Here is a 14,600-nt window from a genome sequence, read left to right on the forward strand (position 1 = left end):
AAGTGCAAACAGGTGAAATTTAACAAGAAACTGTTGCAATGCTTACTTTTATAACACAAAGCTGCCATGCAGGCTGTTTCTTTCTTTAAAAAATAATAATGAATCAAAATCAAAAATCAGGTCAGAATCAGAATCAAGGGACGGCGTGGCGCAGTGGGGAGAGTGGCCGTGCGCAACCCGAGGGTCCCTGGTTCAAATCCCACCTAGTACCAACCTCGTCACGTCCGTTGTGTCCTGAGCAAGACACTTCACCCTTGCTCCTGATGGGTGATGGTTGGCGCCTTGCATGGCAGCTCCCTCCATCAGGGTGTGAATGTGTGTGTGAATGGGTAAATGTGGAAGTAGTGTCAAAGCGCTTTGAGTACCTTGAAGGTAGAAAAGCGCTATACAAGTACAACCCATTTATCATTTATTTATTTAAAATCAATGTCATTTTCAAATATTGACCTATTCAAGGCTTCGATTACGTCACATTAAATATTCCACTTTGAGATATTTTTCGGGGAAATTGTTGCATATTTTGTGTTTTGCCATATAAAAACTAAGCTGTTTTTTTTTAAAGAAGTGGCTAAAACAAACAAACACAACACAAACAATAATAACACTTAAAATTGACGGATATATCTGAAGTTGATTTCGAGATTATTGTGCTAAAAGTAAACAGTAAAAAAAATTATATAATTTATTTTTTAACACTTTAATAAGTAGGACACTTTTGGATCCCCAATTATGTTAGTGTGATTTGTTTTTAAGTGTCATTGCTCCAAAAATAATAATGAATCAAAATCCAAAATTAAGGCTCCAATTATTATATAATCTCAAATATTGCACCTAAAAAAGTTATTGGGTGAAAATATTGCATATTTTGTGTTTTTTCCTTTTTTTTTCTCTAATGTTGAACCACACATTTAAAACTTGCATAATAATAAAAATTATAATACTGAATAATGACACATTTTTAATATTTTTTTTGACCAAAACCCTTTGGGGTCACCAGGATCATAACTGAGTGGAGGCCTAAATGTATATTTTATATATATATATATATATATATATATATATATATATATATATATATATATATATATATATATATATATATATATATATATATTGTATTGGTTTTTAAAATAAAAATTATGAAAATGGCCCCGGCTTGCTCTGATTTTTCAGTGTGCGGCCCTCAGTGGAAAAAGTTTGGACACCCCTGACCTAGGCCTTCAGTGACGTCCTACTTAGTCCGACTTCACTTCTCGAAATACCATAATTAACGTCACCACCTGGACACAGCTGGAGATACTATACAGAAACCCACTTGCACACTATTGTGCATTGAATCCCCTCAACAGTGTACAAAACGGTCCATTTTTCGGCGCATTTGACGTTCAATAAACCCGATTCAGCAATTAAAACATATCTCACGTGGTACTGTGTCAAAATTTTAAGAGTTGTATAAAAAGAATGAAACATGAAAAAAACTTAGAAATAAAATATTGGAACTAATAAGTTGTCATGACTTGGACTTCGGTGTGGATTGTTTTCCCGTGGTTTAAAGCGATTGGAACGGACATGGCGTGAAGGTAAGGATATATTTTAATTAATAATTCAAAATGTCAATGCGAGAATCTGTCAATGTTTCCAGTGGTCCGCTGTAAGATCCTCTATACAACAGGGGCACTCTGGTTTTTCCAGGAATTTGTTGCAAAAATGTTGCCTTCTCAGTTTTTAACTGAACCTGCGGGCTGGTATAAATAGCCCTGCACTACTGCCCTCTAATGTCCTGGAATTGCAACTGCATGCAAGTCTACTATATGCCTTATTTTTCGGACAATCAGGCGCACCTTAAATCATTTTGTTTTCTCCTATAACCCGGTGCAACTAAAGCAAGGAATACGTTTGGTTGAGCTTTCCCACCTCAATGCTGTTGGTTCATTAGAAGGGGTGAAAACGGTCTTAAATTAAAGATGTCAAGAAAAGCTGCCACTCTGCATGATCATAGCCAATTTTAATGACCATGTTGATTTTGCAGACCCCTGACTGATGCGAAGGACATTCTTAGTCAACAGCCATACATGTCACACTGAGAGTGGCCGTATAAACAACGCCAACACTGTCATAAATATGTGCCATATTGTGAAACCACATTAAACAACAATGACAAACACATTTCGGGAGAATATTTGCACCGCAGCATAAACACAACAGAGCAAACACCTAGAATTCTGCAGTACCAACTCTTCCGTGACGCTACACTATATTATTTGGTACATGGTGTAATGATAAGTGTGACTAGTAGATGGCAGTCAAACATAAGAGATAAAGTAAAGTTAAAAAGTTAGAGTACCAATGATTGTCACACACATACGAGATGTGGCGAAATTGTTCTCTGCATTTGACCCATCACCCTTGATCACCCCCTGGGAGGTGAGGGGAGTAGTGGGCAGCAGCGTTGCCACGCCCGGGAATATTTTTGGGTGATTTAACCCCCAATTCCAACCCTTAATGCTGAGTGCCAAGCAGTGAGGTAATGGGTCCCATTTTTATGGTCTTTGGTATGAGTCGGCCGGGATTTGAACTCACGACCTACCGATCTCAGGACGGACACTAACCACTAGGTATGTAAGTGTCAGGTACACAACACCAACAATTAAATGTTCCATTGAAAATATAGAACCTTACACACGGCGCTCAAAAATCTATCAACATGTTTTAGTAGTAAGTGTTACATTGACATTTGTAATATAAAGTAAAGTTATATATATAAAGGGTATAGTTCTTACATCTGTCAGTAGACTCGCCATGAAAGCGCTAAAACTTACCGGTGTAGTGAGTTGTTATTATTCACCCAAGGACATTTATTCATTAGAGTTCCGGTCAAACAGTTTTTCACGGGACACATTTACGATGTGGTTGTTTACGGATGAGGAGATGCTGCTCCGTTATTGATTTGAGTGAAATTTGAATGTCATTAAAACAGTTAGCTCCATATTTTGACACTTCTTCCACTCCTGTCCTTGCACGCTACACCGCTACAACAAAGATGACGGGGAGAAAATGCGGCCGAAGGTGAGCCACGTAAATAAGACTGCCCACAAAACGGCGCATCCGGAAGCGACTTTCAAAAAGCGGCTTGAAGATGGTCTATGCAATCTATGCAACATTTTGACCAAAGAACCACCGTTACAGGTTATGTAGACAACAAGGAAGTGTTTTACATTTATAAAAACAACAACTATTTATATATATATATATATATATATATATCCATCCATCCATTTCCTACCGCTTATTCCCTTTCGGGGTCGCGTATATATATATATATATTTTTTTTTTTTTATGACCCCTATTAAACACCTCGAAAGGCATAGTTGGCCACATGCGTGGACAGCACCTTTTAGCCCTTATTTACAAAATTGTGTACACTACTGAATTGGGGTCTTATGGCCGCTTATGTGGACACATATACTGCCATTTGGTGGTGTCAGAAGAGTATAACATACAATTGAATTTGGAAAAAAAAGTGTAAAAATAAGAATTGGCATGTCACTAAACATGAAGTACACATGTGTGTGCTTATGGACTAAGTTCATCATAGCAAAACATGATTCTTAGTTTTTATTCTAATTAGGGTCCTATAAGCTCAAATAGCAAAGAGAAATAAAAATAAAAAAAGCATGTAAAAAACAAAGAGGTTTTAATGCACCCTATAACCTGGTGCGCCTAATATATGAAAGAATATCAAAAATAGACCATCCTTTTAATCCTGTGCGCAGTATGGTCCGGAAAATATGGTAATCCTTGCAAATGAGACTCAGAAAAATGGAAAGAGAAAACAACTGGACAGCACAGTTATTATTATTTCATTAGTTTTTCATTCATTTCTAAATGAATGGAATTTCTAAATGAACGAAATTTCCAAAATTTGTGTACACTACTGAATTGGGGTCTTATGGCCGCTTATGTGGACAAGTATACTGCCATTTGGTGGTGTCGGAAGAGTATAACATACAATGGAATTTGGAAAAAAAAAGTGTAAAAATAAGAATTGGCATGTCACTAAACATGAAGTACACATGTGTGTACTTATGGACTAAGTTCATCATAGCAAAATATGATTCTTAGTTTTTATTCTAATTAGGGTCCTACAAGCTCAAATAGCAAAGAGAAATACAAAAAAGCATGTAAAAAAAAAACAGCTTGGGGCCTTAAGAGGTTTTTAATGCGCCATCTTTTTAATCCTGTGCGCAGTATGGTCCGGAAAATATGGTAATCCTTGCAAATGAGACTCAGAAAAATGGAAAGAGAAAACAACTGGACAGCACAGTTATTATTATTTCATTAGTTTTTCATTCATTTCTAAATGAATGAATGCGTGGACAGCACCTTTTAGCTCTTATTTCCAAAATTGTGCACACTACTGAATTGGGGTCTTATGGCCGCTTATGTGGACATGTGTACTGCCATCTGGTGGTGCCAGAAGAGTATAACATACAATGGATTTTGGAAAAAAAAGTGTAAAAATAAGAATTGGCATGTCACCAAACATGAAGTACACATTTGTGTACTTATGGACTAAGTTCATCATAGCAAAATATGATTCTTAGTTTTTATTCTAATTAGGGTCTTATAAGCTCAAATAGCAAAGAGAAATAAAAATAAAAAACGCATGCAAAAAACAAAGAGGTTTTAATGCGCCCTATAACCTGGTGCGCCTAATATGTGAAAAAATATCAAAAATAGACCATCCTTTTAATCCTGTGCGCAGTATGGTCCGGAAAATATGGTAATCCTTGCAAATGAGACTCAGAAAAATGGAAAGAGAAAACAACTGGACAGCACAGTTATTATTATTTCATTAGTTTTTCATTCATTTCTAAATGTTACATAAAAAAATTTGATTGTGTTATAAAACTATTATTATTATTGTACCATGAATTGATTTACCCTGACTTAAACACGTTGAAAAACCAATTCGGGTGTTACCATCTAGTGGTCAAATGTAGGGAATATGTACTGTACTGTGCAATCTACTAATAACAGTTTCAATCAATCTATCATTTAAACAATTTAGTAACGCACACCAAAGTACCAAAAATCCGTACAGTTTCCTAGGCAACGTTTCGGTTCAGATGTGAAAGGTACGCCATCTTGTTGCATTGCATCACTGTGTCAAAAGCGCAGCATGGAGAAGAATAACTTACTGCCAGCAGAAGGGGTCGGCTCTCTTTGACAGCCCCCACACAGCCCAGACAGCCAATCACCATGATGATGGTCCCCAGCGCGATGAGCAGGTTGGCCGCCGACAAGGACGGGATGGACGACGACAGCGTGGCAAAGTTGCCCTGGGTCACTGACAGCCACACCCCGACCCCCAGTATGCCGCATCCACCCAACTGCAGAGGGAACACAAGAAGCATGTCAGTGGGACAACTAACACAATCCCGCCGGGCGGTGAAGCCTGTAAGTGCTTCAGAAACAGAATTAACAGTGACGGGTTAACGAGGTCCATCTTGTATGGCGACCTTCTTAAAAAAAAAGACTTTTAAAGTCTCAACCCTCTTTAAAAGCTGGCTCCAATAAAAAAAAGCATTGTAACACATCTGGTGTGCCTGATTCACCCATAGTCCAATCTGTTTAAATATGTATTTAAAGTCTTTGCAGGCAAGGCGGTGAATACTAATTGAACTTCTCTGCTGGACAACCTCTGGAAAGAAAAAAGGAGGAGGTTGTCCGTTCAGTTGTTTAAAAAAACTTTAGAAAAGTGGTTCTCAACCTTTTTTCAGTGACTTACCCCCTGTGAACATTTTTTTAATTCAACTACCCACTAATCAGAACAAAGCATTTTTGGTTGAAAGTCAAATACAGTCATCAGTTTCAGATTTATTAAATTGTACAACAGTGCAAAATATTTCTCATTTGTAGTGTTTTTTTTTTAACTATTTGGAAAAAAAAGATATAAAAATAACTAAAAACTCGTTGAAAAATAAACAAGTGATTCAATTATAAATAAATATTTCTACACATAGAAGTAATCATCAACTTAACCTTCCTCTTGTGTTAGCTTTCTGTTACCATCTCTTATGCTAACGGGTCGGTTTTGACCCATGTCTTAAATCAGCTGTAAAATACACCAAAAACAATTATCTATCATCCAATTTGTTTCTCATCTCTTGGTTACCTCGTTAGACTTCCTTATCCTTGAAAATATTGGTTTTAATATTTTTGGTTTGGGCCATTGGGCTTTTTTTTAGTCAGTATACCCCTCGATTTAAATTTTTTAAAATGGTAAAACGAACCTCAAGAGAATCATATAAATAAAAAAAAGGTTGTTGTGTTACCTAACTATTACTAAGGGGTATTAGAACACATCTCTTATATAAATGTGTTTTATTTATTTTTTCATTTTAAGAATTTTAACTATAGTAACATCTATGGTGTTACGGGTCAATTTCGACCCATATATATTTACTTCAAGAAAAAGGCTAAAACGTATTTTTTTCAGCAACAGAAATCCAACATCAAACAAACAACAACCAACAACCAATCAAGCAAATGAAACCAAGAGAAATAGATTACTAGTTCCAAAACTAATAAAAAAAACTAAATCTGAGTGGCAAAAAGTGACACTTTTAGTGTCCGTCTTTTGTTTGTTTTTGTACAGGATAACAAGGTAAAATGAGAATCCACTAAAGCTCACATGATTGGGAGAGGAGCTGGCTGTCAGTGTGTTCAGTTTTGGCTCTTATCATTGCTTTATCATCTTATTTTTATAACTGGGTCGAAACCGACCCTAACAACACCAAGGGCATAATTTCTACTAGAGCATTTTATAATTTAGTGAAAAAAATTAAAATGTTTTATTTTGTTGACAAAGAGGTTCCTGACAAAGACAAAAAGCTTTGATGCAAAAAAATAAATGTATGTGGTGTTTTTATGCATTTAAAAACTAAAACGGTGCTTACCCTAACACAAGACGAAGGTTAAAGTGCCCTCTTTGGGGATTGTAATAGAGATGCATCTGGATTCATCAACTTTATTCTAAACATTTCTTCACAAAACATCAATATTTATGGAAAATGTCCACAAAAAAATCTAGTCGTCAACACTGAATATTGCATTGTTGCATTTCTTTTCACAGTTCATATTTTGTTGAAGTTTTATTCAATAAATATGTGTTGCGATCTGCTACTCAGATCTACACTATTTATTTTTCTATTTTGTATATTTCTCCGACTCCTTATTTCCTGTTTGCTTTGTCACCATGATCACTCATCAGTCCACCTGCTAGTCTCGCCCCGCACACCTGCTACTAATTTTCACCCTCCTATTGAAGCTCGCCTTTTTCTGTTCACTCATTCTCGGATCCTAATTTGCCTACGTGCAACCGTGACGACTCTCATCATTTTACTGTATGTATTTTCTCGCTACCTCTCATGCTATGTCACTTGTTTATTCCAGTTTTCAAACTGATGATTTGTTTTCTCGTTTGTGCTCTCGAGCCAAGTTTTAGTTTCCGAGTGTTTTATCTTAGCTTTCACGCGTCTTTTGTTTGCCTTCTCTTTACACCAGTGTTGAAGTGAATTATATTTATATAGCGCTTTTTCTCTAGTGACTCAAAGCACTTTACATAGTGAAACCCAATATCTAAGTTACAATCGAACCAGTGTGGGTGGCACTGGAAGCAGGTGGGTAGAGTGTCTTGCCCAAGGACACAACGGCAGTGACTAGGTTGGCAGAAGCGGGAATTGAACCTGCAACCCTCAAGTTGCTGGCACGGCCACTCTACCAACTGAGCTAAACCGCCCCGTGTTTTTGTTCCTAGCCTTTTTATTATTTAATAAATCCATTTAAAACTTACCTTGTTATGTTCATCGCTTCGACGCATCCCTGGAAGAACCAATCCGGCATTACAATGCCACACAAGCATCACAATATGTTTATAAAGGATTTTTGAATTTTTGCAATTTTTTAGAATATTTAAAAAAAAATCTCACATACCCCTTGGCATACCTTCAAGTACTCCCTGAACCACTGCTTTAGTATGTTGAACATATTCACCATTATTCAGTTGTTTGTTAACATGCAAATTAGTAACAGATTGACTCTTAATTAGTTATAATTAAGTACATATTAAAGCCTTCTTATTATACAACCAGTAAGCCATTAACTGAGAGTCTTCCCTCAATAACCTCAGAATTATTGCTTATTAGTAACCCTAACTCTAACCCTTACACCGTCAAACTCTTTTGCACTTGCACTTGTATGGCTTAATCTTTGAGACAAGCATATGCTACGTCGAGCAGATAGGTGTTTAGCAGGTAAGCAGCGGACTCTCCCCAAATTATAATAAACACCTCCTAGTCAACGTTCTTATATGTTCCCCCTAGTGTCCATCCATCCATCCATCCATTTTCTACCGCTTATTCCCTTTTGGGGTCGCGGGGGGCGCTGGCGCCTATCTCAGCTACAATCGGGCGGAAGGCGGGGTACACCCTGGACAAGTCGCCACCTCATCGCAGGGCCAACACAGATAGACAGACAACATTCACACTCACATTCACACACTAGGGCCAATTTAGTGTTGCCAATCAACCTATCCCCAGGTGCATGTTTTTGGAAGTGGGAGGAAGCCGGAGTACCCGGAGGGAACCCACGCATTCACGGGGAGAACATGCAAACTCCACACAGAAAGATCCCGAGCCTGGATTTGAACCCAGGACTGCAGGAACTTCGTATTGTGAGGCAGACGCACTAACCCCTCTGCCACCGTGAAGCCCCCCTAGTGTCCAAATAACTCTAAATTAAGTCTTTGCTACTTGAAATATGTTCCCTATATTAAAGTGAAGTGAAATGCACTGAATTATATTTATATAGCGCTTTTCTCTAGTGACTTAAAGCGCTTTACATAGTGAAACCCAGTATCTAAGTTACATTTAAACCAGTGTGGGCGGCACTGGGAGCAGGTGGGTAAAGTGTCTTGCCCAAGGACACAACGGCAGAGACTAGGTTGGCAGAAACGGGGATCGAACCTGGAATTCTCAAGTTGCTGGCACGCCCACTCTACCAAACGAGCTATAAAGTGTTACCAAAGCGATTTAGCTTTTCAAAAGGCAACTTTGAGAAACACCAAAAGAAATCAAGAAAATCAATCGTGGTCGTCAGTAACAGTTTCGTTTTTAGATCAAGCAGAGTTTGAAAAAAGAAAAAAAAAAAGTATGATTTCTTGAAAATCAATCATGAAAAACAAAAAAAAAGCCACACCGCTAGTAATTTGTTGCACCACCTCTGGCTTTCATAACGGGCTTGCAGTCTCTGCGGCATGGACTTAACGAGTGACAAATAGTATTCCGCATTACTTTTTGCTCCAAATTTCTCTGATTGCTGTTGTCGGATCAGCTTTGCAGGTTGGAGTCTTGTCATGGACTATGTTTCAATTTCCACCACATATTTTTCTTAATTGGATTGAGACCCGGACTACTTGCAGACCATCATTGCATTGGCTATATGTATCTTTAGACTTAGATAAATATATTGCACTTTTGCATATGCATCCACGTTTATGGATGTATGTTATATTGTCTTTATATTCCAGCGAGTTAATCCGTTTTGGGGAGAAATTGAGGGGACTGTTATGATGCGTTCAAGAGTCTTATGCCCTGAGGGAAGAGGTTGTTACAGAACCTGGAGGTTCTGCTACGGAGGCTGCGGAACCGCTTTCTAGAGTCCAGCAGTGGAAACAGTCCTTGGCTGGGGTTGGGAGGAGTCTCTACAGATTGCTAATTGCTTTGTAGATGTCAGGAACATGGTTTGTTGTGATCACACTATACACTTAAACCAAAAATAAACATAAGGCGAGTGCCGCTATGAAAAGGCATTGAAACTTAGGGATGGCTATGCAGAACGAAACTAAAACTGAACTGGCTGCAAAGTAAAGGAAAAGAGAATGCTGGACGACAGCAAAGACTTCCAAGGTGTTGAGCAGATGGCGTCCACAAAGTACATCCATACATGACATGGCAGTCAACAATGTCCCCACAAAGAAGGATAGCGCCGGCACAACTTAAAAAGTCTTGATTGCGAAAACAAAGCAGATGCGGGGGAATAGCGTTCAAGGAAGACATGAAACTGCTACAGGAAAATACCAACAAAAGAGAAGAGGGCAGAAAAATAGGAGCGCAAGAAAACACAGGAAAACAGCAAAAAACTCAAAATAAGTCACAGCATGAATGATGTGACAGTACACCTATTTTGAGACAAGAGCTATAGTGACGCATGCTTGGTTATGCTTTGATTTCATATCCAACAACTGCGAGAATGACTTTTTATCGTCAATATCGGCTGCTGAGTTTCATTTTTTTAATGTTTTCTGCTGGTGGTGTGCCTCGGGATTGTTTTCAATGAAAAAAATGTGTCTCGGCTCAGAAAAAGGTTGAAAAACACTGCTCAAGGGGGGTGAAGCTATTTTATATGTATTTGTGCTCAGAGCTCATCAGGTCGGTTTATTAGTGTCAGGTGGAATAGCAGTGTAAAAATAAACTTGGTCACACAGGAAATAATCAATAATCAAGTACTCAATAATTTGCTTACAGCAGCTAAACAACCCACTCACACACACGCTGTGCAAAAAAAACAAAACAAAGATACTCAACTCCAACCACTTTGTCACTCACGGTCACGGAGCAATCAAAAGAAAACAAATACAATAAATGCTGGAACGATATGTTATAGAGCTGCCATATTATTAAATGAAAAAAAAAAACGAGCAGATTGTGAGTCAATGTGAGTCATTTGGCCTCGACTGATTAGTTGAGATGTCGACCGTGGAGGATGAAAAAAAACCACAAAACAACAACAAAAAAATTGCTGAAAAGAGAAAGTCAAAGCCGTCTGGTGCAGAGATCAAGTATTTGCGTAGGTGGTCACTTTCTTCACACAATATTATGGAATGGATGTAATAAAAATAAATGCCATCCATCCGTCCTTTTTCTACCGCTTATTCCCTTTGGTGTCGTGGAGGGCGCTGGTGCCTATCTCAGTTACAATCAGGCAGAAGGTGGGGTACACCCTGGACAAGTCGCTACACCTCATTGCATAAAAAAAAAAAAAAAAATATATATATATATATATATATATAAATGATAAAATGGATATCTTGTGAGTCCTGTATTTATTTATTTTTTGCCGTTTTTATTATGGTAAAAATTACCAATATTACGGTGGCACAGGGTTTGGCTCGGGGGCTAAATTTAGAGAAAAAAATGTGTCTGGGGGCCGGTAAATCTATTTTTAGGAAAACTAATCTGACCTGGGATCAGTTATTATGGGCAGGAGCACATCTGAGCTGGGATCAGTTATTATGGCCGTATCCACATTTGACCTGGGATCAGTTACTATGGGCAGGAGCACATCGGACCTGGGATCAGTTATTGTGGCCATATCCACATCTGACCTGGGATCAGTTATTATGGGCAGGAGCACATCAGACCTGGGATCAGTTATTGTGGCCATATCCACATCTGACCTGGGATCAGTTATTATGGGCAGGAGCACATCTGAACTGGGATCAGTTTTTGTGAGTTCTTGTGGCCATATCCACATCTGACCTGGTATCAGTTATTATGGGCAGGTGCACGTCTGACCTGGTATCAGTTTTTGTGGCCATATCCACATTTGACCTAGGATCAGTTATTGTGGGCAGGTGCACATACCTGCCCACATCTGACCTGGGATCAGTTATTATGGGCAGGAGCACATCTGACCTGGGATCAGTTATTGTGGCCATATCCAGATCTGACCTGGGATCAGTTATTATGGGCAGGAGCACATCAGACCTGGGATCAGTTATTGTGGCCATATCCACATCTGACCTGGGATCAGTTATTATGGGCAGGAGCACATCAGACCTGGGATCAGTTATTGTGGCCATATCCACATCTGACCTGGGATCAGTTATTATGGGCAGGTGCACATTTGACCTGGGATCAGTTTTTGTGAGTTCTTGTGGCCATATCCACACCTGACCTGGGATCAGTTATTATGGGCAGGAGCACATCTGAACTGGGATCAGTTTTTGTGAGTTCTTGTGGCCATATCCACATCTGACCTGGTATCAGTTATTATGGGCAGGTGCACGTCTGACCTGGTATCAGTTTTTGTGGCCATATCCACATTTGACCTAGGATCAGTTATTGTGGGCAGGTGCACATACCTGCCCACATCTGACCTGGGATCAGTTATTATGGGCAGGAGCACATCAGACCTGGGATCAGTTATTGTGGCCATATCCACATTTGACCTGGGATCAGTTATTATGGGCAGGTGCACATTTGACCTGGGATCAGTTATTGTGGCCATATCCACATCTGACCTGGGATCAGTTATTATGGGCAGGAGCACATCAGACCTGGGATCAGTTATCGTGGCCATATCCACATCTGACCTGGGATCAGTTATTATGGGCAGGAGCACATCTGAACTGGGATCAGTTTTTGTGAGTTCTTGTGGCCATATCCACATCTGACCTGGGATCAGTTATTATGGGCAGGTGCACGTCTGACCTGGTATCAGTTTTTGTGGCCATATCCACATTTGACCTAGGATCAGTTATTGTGGGCAGGTGCACATACCTGCCCACATCTGACCTGGGATCAGTTATTATGGGCAGGAGCACATCTGACCTGGGATCAGTTATTATGGCCGTATCCACATTTGACCTGGGATCAGTTATTATGGGCAGGAGCACATCAGACCTGGGATCAGTTATTGTGGCCATATCCACATCTGACCTGGGATCAGTTATTATGGGCAGGAGCACATCAGACCTGGGATCAGTTATTGTGGCCATATCCACATCTGACCTGGGATCAGTTATTATGGGCAGGAGCACATCAGACCTGGGATCAGTTATTGTGGCCGTATCCACATCTGACCTGGGATCAGTTATTATGGGCAGGTGCACATTTGACCTGGGATCAGTTTTTGTGAGTTATTGTGGCCATATCCACATCTGACCTGGGATCAGTTATTATGGGCAGGTGCACATTTGACCTGGGATCAGTTTTTGTGAGTTCTTGTGGCCATATCCACATCTGACCTGGTATCAGTTATTATGGGCAGGTGCAGGTCTGACCTGGTATCAGTTTTTGTGGCCATATCCACATTTGACCTAGGATCAGTTATTGTGGGCAGGTGCACATACCTGCCCACATCTGACCTGGGATCAGTTATTATGGGCAGGAGAACATCTGACCTGGGATCAGTTATTGTGGCCATATCCAGATCTGACCTGGGATCAGTTATTATGGGCAGGAGCACATCAGACCTGGGATCAGTTATTGTGGCCATATCCACACCTGACCTAGGATCAGTTATTGTGGGCAGGTGCACATACCTGCCCACATCTGACCTGGGATCAGTTATTATGGGCAGGAGAACATCTGACCTGGGATCAGTTATTGTGGCCGTATCCAGATCTGACCTGGGATCAGTTATTATGGGCAGGAGCACATGTGACCTGGGATCAGTTATTGTGGCCATATCCACATCTGACCTGGGATCAGTTATTATGGACAGGAGCACATCTGACCTGGGATCAGTTATCGTGGCCATATCCAGATCTGAACTGGGATCAGTTATTGTGGCCATATCCACATCTGACCTGCGATCAGTTTTTGTGAGTTCGTGTGGCCATATCCACACCTGACCTGGGATCAGTTATTGTGGGCAGGTGCACATACCTAACCACATCTGACCTGGGATCAGTTATTATGGGCAGGAGCACATCTGACCTGGGATCAGTTATTGTGGCCATATCCAGATCTGACCTGGGATCAGTTATTATGGGCAGGAGCACATCAGACCTGGGATCAGTTATTGTGGCCATATCCACATCTGACCTGGGATCAGTTATTATGGGCAGGAGCACATCTGAACTGGGATCAGTTTTTGTGAGTTCTTGTGGCCATATCCACATCTGACCTGGGATCAGTTATTATGGGCAGGAGCACATCTGAACTGGGATCAGTTTTTGTGAGTTCTTGTGGCCATATCCACATCTGACCTGGGATCAGTTATTATGGGCAGGAGCACATCTGAACTGGGATCAGTTTTTGTGAGTTCTTGTGGCCATATCCACATCTGACCTGGTATCAGTTATTATGGGCAGGTGCACGTCTGACCTGGTATTAGTTTTTGTGGCCATATCCACATTTGACCTAGGATCAGTTATTGTGGGCAGGTGCACATACCTGCCCACATCTGACCTGGGATCAGTTATTATGGGCAGGAGCACATCTGACCTGGGATCAGTTATTGTGGCCATATCCAGATCTGACCTGGGATCAGTTATTGTGGCCGTATCCACATCCGACCTGGGATCAGTTATTATGGGCAGGAGCACATGTGACCTGGGATCAGTTATTGTGGCCATGTCCACATCTGACCTGGGATCAGTTATTATGGACAGGAGCACATCTGACCTGGGATCAGTTATCGTGGCCATATCCAGATCTGAACTGGGATCATTTATTGTGGCCATATCCACATCTGACCTGCGATCAGTTTTTGTGAGTTCGTGTGGCCATATCCACATCTGACCTGGT

The 14,600-nt window shown here is 40.2% G+C and overlaps 1 protein-coding gene across 5 annotated transcripts in view; it reads right to left on the reverse strand.

Annotated features, from left to right (window-relative positions):
• Positions 1-14,600, reverse strand: part of tspan4a (tetraspanin 4a) — a 526,989-nt gene that overhangs the window by 208,259 nt on the left and 304,130 nt on the right. For all 5 annotated transcript variants that reach the window (XM_061887281.1, XM_061887282.1, XM_061887283.1 and 2 more), the window contains one exon: positions 5,202-5,393. In XM_061887281.1, coding sequence (XP_061743265.1) covers positions 5,202-5,393 — 192 coding nt within the window. The remainder of the gene's footprint in view (positions 1-5,201; positions 5,394-14,600) is intronic.

The sequence above is a fragment of the Nerophis ophidion genome, linkage group LG25 (genome assembly GCF_033978795.1).
Source record: "Nerophis ophidion isolate RoL-2023_Sa linkage group LG25, RoL_Noph_v1.0, whole genome shotgun sequence".
NCBI classification, from domain to species: domain Eukaryota; kingdom Metazoa; phylum Chordata; class Actinopteri; order Syngnathiformes; family Syngnathidae; genus Nerophis; species Nerophis ophidion.